The 9,799-nt window shown below is 42.0% G+C and overlaps 1 protein-coding gene across 2 annotated transcripts in view; it reads right to left on the bottom strand.

Moving 5' to 3' along the window:
- Nucleotides 1–235: 235 nt before the first annotated feature.
- KIF5C (kinesin family member 5C) overlaps nucleotides 236–9,799 on the bottom strand; it is a 74,772-nt gene continuing 65,208 nt past the window's right edge. The window contains exons 24-27 of one of the 2 annotated variants that reach the window (XR_014184513.1): nucleotides 7,726–7,942; nucleotides 7,057–7,170; nucleotides 3,483–3,864; nucleotides 236–2,796 (exon numbers count right to left, since the gene is read on the bottom strand). Coding sequence is in view for 1 of the 2 variants with exons in the window: in XM_082057342.1 (XP_081913468.1) it covers nucleotides 7,064–7,170; nucleotides 7,726–7,942 (324 nt within the window). In the remaining variant the exon portion in view is untranslated. Of the gene's footprint in view, nucleotides 3,865–7,056; nucleotides 7,171–7,725; nucleotides 7,943–9,799 lie in introns of both variants that reach the window. The other variant, XM_082057342.1, reaches the window with a different exon arrangement.

Here is a 9,799-nt window from a genome sequence, read left to right as displayed (position 1 = left end):
AGTCTCCCTGTCATCCTCCAGGCTACTGGGAAAGAATAGGAAGAAGGAAGATTTCCAGGGCAAGGTAGTCGAGAAGATGCAATTATTTATAAAAAAATAACAATAATCTTACGCTCTTTTCTCAGCGAGTCATCCCAGCCTTCTAATTACCTTCTATACATTCAGGGGAATGGCTGAAATCCCGACTCCAGCACACTGGAGCCACACAACACGCACACCGCAAAGTTTAGCTCAGTTTTATTTTCCACTGTAACGGTTTTCGAATGATACATCATGCAGTCTGCCAGTGTATCCATCCATCTCTGGGAGAATTTCAGAACGAAGATAAAAGATTTATCTCCAGGGGATGGGGGAAGGAGGGTTCAGGTCTGTTATCGAGAGTTTAATACATTTCAGCATCGTTTGATGCAATGGCAAAAAATTTCCCCTTGTTACCAGCAAAACGTGTCCACAATTTATTTTTTTTTCCTAAATTGAACACTACTGTAAAGATACATAGAGCCCAGAGAATACACATCCGCAGTACACGTTACACACTTTACAAACTAGACATGTATAATTCTACAGAATGCCTCAACCCCCGTGGTTCTCCCACAACGAAAAAGTGTTTGGATGAACGAGATGGTGCGAGCGAGAGAGGAGCGGGTGGAGCGGTGTCCGTCCTGCTCGGCGATGTTCTCCAGTGCACTTCGCAGCTCGTACAGGCACAGTGAAGACCAAAGAATCAAAGCAAGGGTAGGTTAAGATTATCCCGCCGACTTCTTTTTGGGTTCTTTCCATTGCCAGTTGGGATGTACTTCATTCGTGTTTACACAAAGTCCTTCTCCTCTGATAAAGGAAATGGGGTTAGACCTTTTCCTTTTGGACCTGACCATTTGGCTTATTCAAATGAAACTATGTTCAGCTTCACATTCTGTACTTCCTATATTTCCAAGCCTTAGTTATGAAAATTTCAGGCAAATGTGTATCTTAGTCCATTAGGCTTTATAAAATAAAATTTAAAAGTTACTCACAAGGTTCTGTAGGAATAAATTATTGCAGTAAAGTTTTTTTGTGACTTATTTTTCTTGTTTTCAATATATTCAGGATAATCCACTCTCACCCTTGTTGAATTAAATACAAACTTAAAAATGCATCAGCCAAGATTTTCCAGGTTTAAAACTTTCCTTGCTTTCGAGAAAACAAGTTGATGAAATGCAAACTCAAGGACGAACACAAGATATTTGAACATATCGTTAAGAGAAGCTCCAGTGAGCAGGAAATATTTTTAATTGCTAGCAAAAAGAACAGTATGCACTTTAGTTCCATCTGAAGTATGTTTTCCATTTGTGAACAGTATTTCCACCAGATTTGTCCCGTGCATGACATTTTGGATGTGAAATTTAATTTGCGCTATACAAACCGCAACTTTAAAATGAGCCTAGAATAAATCTAACACAACATTCCAAGGGCAAAGAAAGTGAGACAGGGTCAAGTAGTGGAAAGAGCAAGAGACAGGTTTTGATCTCTGCAGAACAGATGTGTGGCTTTCATTTCCATATAGAAAATGTGTTAAGACTTCAAAATGGTACAAAAGTTGAATATACAATATGCAATACAAACTTAAGCTGCCTAATTAAAATAGGCTTACAAAACAAGAAACTATATATAAGCACAGTAAGTTCAATGGACAATAATTTCCAATCCTTTTGTACTTCTTTTTGAGAATTTGAGCCTAAGGCACCTTTTCAGCATTTCAGTTATGGAAAGTCCTTCTCTAGCCTTGATGGAAAAGTGAACTTGGAGAAACTCAGGTTATTTTAGCTACGTGGACTGACTGGCCGATCAGCACTAGCACAATTAAGAGATGTCCAAGTTAACGTATTAATCAAGCTGAAGAAAGCTGTCCAAACTGCCATGCAGAATTGATGCCGATGGCGTCAGGAACTTCATACCTTTTTTTAAGGTAATTCAGCACCTACGATGTACTTCACAAGAGTCAAACAAAAGTTTTACTACAATACAAAATCTCTGACAGCAATTAAGTTTGGTATCTTTTCCAAGATGACTGTTATAGAACCCAAACAAGAGGATCATTATTTCATAGTAGAAATTTCAGCTCTGGGCAGCTGTTAAGATAGCACAGAGTAGTTCTAAATTAGTCATTTTATTCAAGATTGCATACGGCAAGTTCACAGTTCATTTTTCTGGCAGTGCACGTGCACATAAAGAAAGAAAATATAAAACTTTGGAAAATACAAAATAAATTAAATACATGCAAATTTGCAACTTCATTAAATATTTTTAGCAAAATGCTCCCCAAAATAGTGCAACATTAAAAAAAAAAAAAGTTAAATTAAGTCCAACTTACTTTGCAGCAACCTCAATAATTTCAGTAGAAAAAAAAAAAATCTAAAGTCAATTCACAATCTTTCAAAACGTTCTACATTAACTAAATACTTCTATGTCTACTAACGAACACATTCAGAAAATAATAATACTAAAAACCTCGAATTAAATAAGAGGAAACATCTGCAACACAAGACTCGAGGGCTATGCTTGACTGGCACCTTCCTAGAATCCGCGCTCCGTCAAGACGTAAGGGTTGAGTACCGTGCACGCCGGAGATGGAGGATCCGTGAGTGCACAGCAGGTGTGAGTAGGGAGGAGGAGGAGCAGCAGCTCTGCCCCAGCCAAACCCTCCGAACGGTTCCAGTGCCCCCTTGCTGAGAAGATGGAAAATTTCTGTCTGGCACAGAAGATCCAAGAAAGGCAGCGGCCGCATCCTCAGCTCCGTGACACCGTCCGTAGGACGACCTGCATATCGTAATTTATAATTGCAATACGCTCTTTGCCTCCTAACAAACGTCTTCCCAAATTTAATCTGCACCGGAGTACACAGCTCTCACCTCCTTTTAGACTCTCTCTACATCATTTTTGAAGGTAGGGTCTGGGATTTGGGGGATTGTTTTTGTTTGCTTCGTTACGGCAGGCTCTGATCTGGGAGGGGACCGTTCACTCCGGGATCTGAATTCTGGCGTGACCAGATCGGGGCTTGCCAAAGCCAAGCTTTTTGCCAAGCCGAGATTCCGGCAGCATTCTGAAAGCCTTCGACATTTCATAGAGAACAACGCTCACTAACACAGGGCCAGCCATCACACTCTGGGAAAACCCACCGCCGTGGGGAAAACTACAAGCAGATCAGATCTTAATTTTAAGATAGGTCACACAAAGAATTTCATGTAACTACCAAACTTCAAAACCTAGATCTATACTAACAGATTTCTCTGCATCCCGTTTGATCTTTACCAGGTACTGCAATAAAGGTTATTTTATACAGTCCAAAGATTTTATCAGGATATTACAAATGGTTCTTTGGGGAAATTTATTTCTGAAAATGTAAGCAGTAAAATTAAACCATATAGCAGCACATTTTCATCCCCTAAAAATATAAAATAATATGTATATTATACAGTAAATCAGTCATGACAGAGCACAATCACCTGCCTTTGATGGCACTTGGTCATTGAATAATTCATTCTTTGATGCCACAAGTCGGGATTTCCCGATGCAACAGAGGACTTCGAAAAAGCATCAATCTGAGTGTAGAAGCCCCAACCTAACCAGCGCCAAGGGGTCGAACGCAGTCAGTGAGAGATTCTGAGTGGCAGACTTCCTATCATTACTTAGGTGGTTATGTTAAATATATTGTACAAGTATCTTCTGTACACGTGGAGATCCTACAAAGCTCAGGAGACCTGGGACCGGTGCGTCGCGGATGGCGGCGGGAAGCGCAGGATGAACGGGGTGCGGATCGGGTTGAAGAGGGGAAAAAAAGAACCTAGTGACTTAATGACAGTCCTTAACATGCTAAGTGGAGTTGACCTGTCGAAAGAGAGCAAGAAAGGTGAAGATAATTAGCGGATATTTGAGATTAGAAAGCAGATATGCAAAGCGGCAAATCGACTGGTACCCGCGCTCCGCAGAAATGCGATGTGCAGCGTCCAAAGAGCCACCGTGACAGTGAGGAAACGAGTCACGTAAAGCACCGTTTTAACCATTCACGAAACCAGAGTCTCAGCTACTAAGTCTTGGAGAGGAATTTTGCCACATCTATCTTGGAAGTTTCCAGCCCGCACACTGGTACAGTCATAATGAGACAATTCTCTTGACTCTTTGCTCCCGGCACCACAGCATTATGTCTCGTCTCCCCTAAATACACCTGTAACCACTATCTAAACGTCTTTTTTTTCCCTTCTGCCTCTCTGTCCTTTTGATAGGAGTTTCTCTCCACTGGTCAGCACGTGAATATGCTAAAGAGCAGATGCATGCATACCTGGTAGAACAAATAGGGAAAGTAATTTCAATTGAGTTTGCAAACGTGTAACAAAAAGGATGAGAAAATGCAGATCCAAACCAATCCTCTTGTTCTATATATCTCCTGACAGAGAGGTGCTTTCCTCATATGTATACGCACATACATATAAAAAAATGTGTTTACAGAAATACATGAAAAATGATATAATATTCTGATAATACCTTACTAAAATATTCTGTATAATTTGATATAACATGTATGCACATTATTCAGGAATCTTCATCACTAACTTAATAATAATTCCATCCAGAAGCAAAGTTCAAGACATGTTACCAAGTACAAGGGTGATTCAAAGTTGATCATAAAACATTTGAAATTCAGACTTTGACAGACTCTCAGGTTTGAAGATTTTCTCCCACATTTCTCATGAGCCATATGGAAAGCGCCACATAAGTAACTGAATGCGCCTGGCACTTTTTTCAATTAGCTAATAAAAAATCAGCCTTACAGCGAGAGATGTTTTCCTCGGTAACACATTTTCTTGTTTAGTTATTTGAAATAAAACTTGTCCGCATTCAAGTACAAGTAATACAAATAAATAAATAGCTAAATATCGATGCATCAGTATTTTTATATTTACCCTAAATTAATGGTGGGAATTGTAGTTAGCTCCTAATTGTCGTCCTTACTAACACCTTAAAGAAAACCAGGATGGTTATTAATTAATGCATCTTATTGACTAGATAAACTATGATGTGGGCAGATAAAATACAGTTACTGATGTTGCTCAAGGATGGGGAGGTGCTGGGAACACACCAGACACTTTACGATAAGGGACATAGAGACAGGAGCGTGTTTGCACAACGTATTTCACAAATACAGGTCCCAGTGCACGTTGTTTAGTGATTTTGGTGGGCCTCGCTGGAGCATTACTGCCACCCTTAGCACAGCTTCACGTCAGCCCTGCCCCCAGGATTCGGGGTTTGGCCTCCCCAGGTCCCAGCACAGGGACGGTCACTGCCCTGGGCCTGCTGGCCACACCAGTGCTGGTACCAGCCAGGGTGCTGGTGGCCTCTTGGCCACCTGGGCACACGCTGGGTCACGTTCAGCCGCTGTCACCAGCACCCCCAGGGCCTTTTCCACCGGGCAGCTTTCCAGCCGCTCTTCCCGTAGCCTTCTCTTCCATCCTTCTCTCCACCCACACTGTCCACCAGCTCCTCTGCAACGTGTTTCAAGCACGACCTGAATCTGCTCATCCTCCACCACCTTCAAATCAAAAACTCAGCATCTAAAACATTTGAGAGGTATTCTGAGCCTTCTGATTGCTTTTTGACTTCCACAGCCCTATCTCGTTACACACCCATCCAGCTTTAAATGTATTTATTTTCTTAATAACTTTCATTAATCAACAGTTGTTCATTTGACATGTGCTATAACTAATGTGTGGCCTGTTTGAGTCTGACAATTTCATAGCAGATGGTATATGAAAGGCCCACCCAGATTAGGCAGGTAGCAGCTTTTTTCCCACAAAAGCAGCTGTTACGATACATGTTTGAAAATATTTCACGTGCCTCCATATCACACTTTTCCCTTTGCTCTTTCACAGAGGTGGGAATGCTATGAGGTTGACAGACAGAGGCTCTCTTGCCTGGGAGATGGAAAAGCCAATTTCAGTTTAGAATGAACTAACACACAGAACCACGCAGCAAAGACTTGTCCTAATTCATCCACAGCGAAAATATGTTGCTCGCAGCTACAGGGCTTATGGAAAACACAATGAACAGAAACAATCCCCACACCACAATAACAGCTTGAGTGCGAGGTGATGGATGGCTTGCATGCATGCGTGACATGAAACGCTCTCAAAAAAAAAGAGAAAATAAAAAGAAAAAAAAAGCCAAGAATGCCGAATGCCTAAAGGAAACCGCATGCTCTCACAAGAGAGTCATAAGACAGAATGAATTCTCAAGATGGGAAAAAGCCAAACTTTGAGGGATAAGTTAGCAGTGCACTGGCTGCTCTTCACAGCCAGTCGCTCCCATCCAGCTCTCAGTATGCCTGTAACATAAAGTTATCATCTAGAATAACAGCAGATGTAAAATGTCCCAGAAATAATGAGTATTTCAAGAAATAAATGGGAGGGTATATGAAGCAGTCTCATGGGAATATGCTGCTCATCTTTCCAGGCTGAGGTTTTTGCTTAGGAGAAATTCTCAAGTCTTTACGATTAAAGTAAAATCTTTACATTTTTATCTGAAGAGAGCTGAATATGAGTGCAAAGCAAAAGGAACACAAATAAAGTTTGCCACATAGTGACACTCCAACTGGGATAACTCTGTGCTGCTGCCACTTACAGCTGCTCTGCCCTGTCCCAGGCTGGAATATCACAATGTGGAAACATATTTCTGTTATAGAAAGCAGAAAATTATATCGGCAGAAGCAACCTCGGAAACTATTTTTACTACATGGGTTTCACACCTCTATTTGTGAATTTCAGTACTGATTTACCAGAGCATTTTAGCTTATTAAAAAGGCTTTAAGTGATAAGTCATTAAAACCAAAACTCTCATCAGCAGCTTGCAAAGCATTCTAACAAGGCACCCCTCACTTAAATTACTCATTTTCACAGTTAAATTATCAGCAAACGACTCCCACTAAAACTAGAAAAAGACAATACCGTGGATCTAAAAGCAGGACTGAAAAACAAGGAAACTGGGTGATCAGCGAAAGCAGAGATGAGTAAGTTACTTCGTTCTTACTTCTCGTCTATTTGGTGCTGTGGTAGTAGCCGGAGTTGGCCATGCCTCCCCCTCGGATGGCGTGGACGGCCGTTGGAGAGGACGCGGGGTAGTGGCCAGGGCGGATGGGCTTGGCTGCAGAGCAAAAGTAGCAAACCAAACAAGACGTTTACCTTCCACACAAGGTTTTGTACTTTTATGCCCCATCCTAAACACCATCTGATTTCACACACACATTCGGACTGCACCACACAGATGGATCGGGCGTCTGGATCATATAGGAAGAGTTTTGACTTTACACAGCCCAATTAAATAACAAGGAGGAGTAATGAGGAAAATAAAGGGGAAGGGACAAGGTCCAGAAAGGCAAGGAAAGAATGAAAGCAGGAGAGTGTGTGGGGGAGGAGGAAGAAAGTGAGGGACTAATTTGAAGAGACAAGTTTTCAGGTCACTAGAAGGGCACACAAGACCCATTATGCCATTTATTTACTGAGTTAAATATGCACTTTAAACTTCAGGTGGGGCAGATTCTATGAAAAAGTGAAGCCTCTGAAGATTCCTGTGCAGCAGAGAAGCAGAGCCTGTGGTTTCCCCTGAACTGCTGCTTTCAAAGCTCTATTTAAACATGAGCAAAGAGCCCAACCATGAAGTATGTGAGCAAGCACTAACCCCTCAGCTCCATGTCCTTACCGATTTGAGCGGAGTGCGCTCTCCGGGCCATGTTTTTGGCTCTCACGGCCTCCTTAATGCGATCCACCTCCTGCTGGTAGCGTTTGCGGTCCCGCATGGCGTTCTCCTTGGCCTCCTTCAGTGCGCTCTCCAGGGCCTTAACTCTCTCTGCCGTAGCTCGAAGTCGTTTTTCCAGCTTAGGAAGCTCACAACGAAGATCTGCATTATCACGTACCAACTGCAAGAAAAGCAATTTCCAAAATATCCAGTGAGAAGGTTTATTTCATTCAACAAAATTTCACAGAGCGGATCCTGAAGGGTGAGGGCTCCAGGACAAAGCCATCACCTGCACGGCTCTCTGCTACCATACCTGCTTTTCTAGACTTTAAGAGCAACTGCGGCAGAAACTCCACATTTCTTCAGAATGCAGACATGTTCAGCATTTTGCAAATACTTGATCACCGCATTATTTCAAAACAGCGATGCTTAAATATATTTTACAGACAACACTCGTATCAACAAAAATTAATCACCTCCAGTGGTTACGGCATGTTTACCAACTTGTTTCCTACTCAACCTTATGGGAAAAGTGGAAGCTTCAATGCCTCAAACATCGTTAAGAATTATTCTAAGGCCTGTAGTTATCAATGTGATGACTACATGCAACTTGGAATTCATGCATTTCCTCAATTCAATAGGAACCTGAGCAAGGTCGAGCAATTATCAGAATAGCATCTAACTTTACATGCAACAAGAGCCAAGAGAGAGGATTGATTTTCTGATAAATTAAAAAACCTGATACAAACAGTTAGAAGATCCAGTACAGTTCCTACTGAACAGATTATACCACTACCAGAAGTCAACAGAAAACTGTTCCAAAGGAGTGCTTCTCCCTTTTCTGGAGGGAAGGGAAGAAAGTGGTTTAACTACCGCATTAATAACCCAGTAAAGCAACAGCATGTACTAACATTCACACATTGTTTGACGATCAAAATGTTCTACACCTGCTAGTCCAGGCTCAGTGCCAGAAAAAACACACAAACAAAGCTAAAAAAATACTGTCACAGTATGCGAGTGCTGAACAAAATAGTTGTGATATGACAAAAGAGCAGGATGATATCACATTCAGGTCAAGTCCAATGTCATATTTCCCCCTAAGTTTCTTATGAGACATGGACTCCTAGTTGGTTTTGAGTAAAACAAGCTAATGAGAGCTATAAAAATCTGTATCTGAAAACCCAGCAGATGCGTGAACTGAGTGTAAAAAAGGCAAAATATGTAGTAAAAGGAAAAACAGGCCTAACGTCCCAATTTCCACATTTAGAAACTGTGTCTTTAAGCCATCTGTTCCCTGGGAATTTCACAATGCCGAACTGTAGCGGTCACTTGTCACGGTCCGGCACCGCTTGCTTTTCTGGCACGTCCACAGCAATAAATAAAGCAAACCTCAGCGAGCTCTGTGTCCCACTGATAATGGGTTCAGAAAAACTGCACTGGAGAATGTTGTCACTACTCAAAAATGAAATCCAAAGCATCTTTACTAGTTTGTGTTCCACACCTGAACAGTGGGACACCTGACAAGAGGGTGGAAGCAGACTTTTTGGCAGAAATGTTCCAGTTTTATCTAACGAGGTGCTGCTTAGATATATACAGGCACCAGTGATATATACACACTTCTAGTAAGCAGAGACTAAGGCTCGTTCTTTGACATATACACAAAACACTTGCCTACCACATGTAGGATCATAGAATCATAGAATAGTTTGGGCTGGAAGGGACCTTTGAAGCTAGTCTAGTGCAGCCCCTGCCCTGAGCAGGGACATCTTCACCCAGCTCACAACGAAGGACACAGGGAGTGACCTGCACCCCTCCAACCTGCTGTGCTGCAGACGGCGATTCAGGTTTGCAGGACCTGAGCACTTCATGGAACATCATTCAGCTCAGCGTGTACAAGATGGAACCATGAGCCAGGACCTCATTGCAGCCCCAGTTCTTCATGTCTCTAAGCCCAGCTCAATTCCTAAAGCCTGACCAGCCCCAGCTCACCCAAAAGCCCATTTCCAAAAGGCATATTGTACCAACTAGTTCCTGAGCA

The sequence above is a fragment of the Streptopelia decaocto genome, assembly GCF_964273445.1.
Source record: "Streptopelia decaocto genome assembly, chromosome: 6".
Classification (NCBI taxonomy): Eukaryota; Metazoa; Chordata; class Aves; order Columbiformes; family Columbidae; genus Streptopelia; species Streptopelia decaocto.
This window is presented reverse-complemented; position numbering and strand designations above follow the sequence as displayed.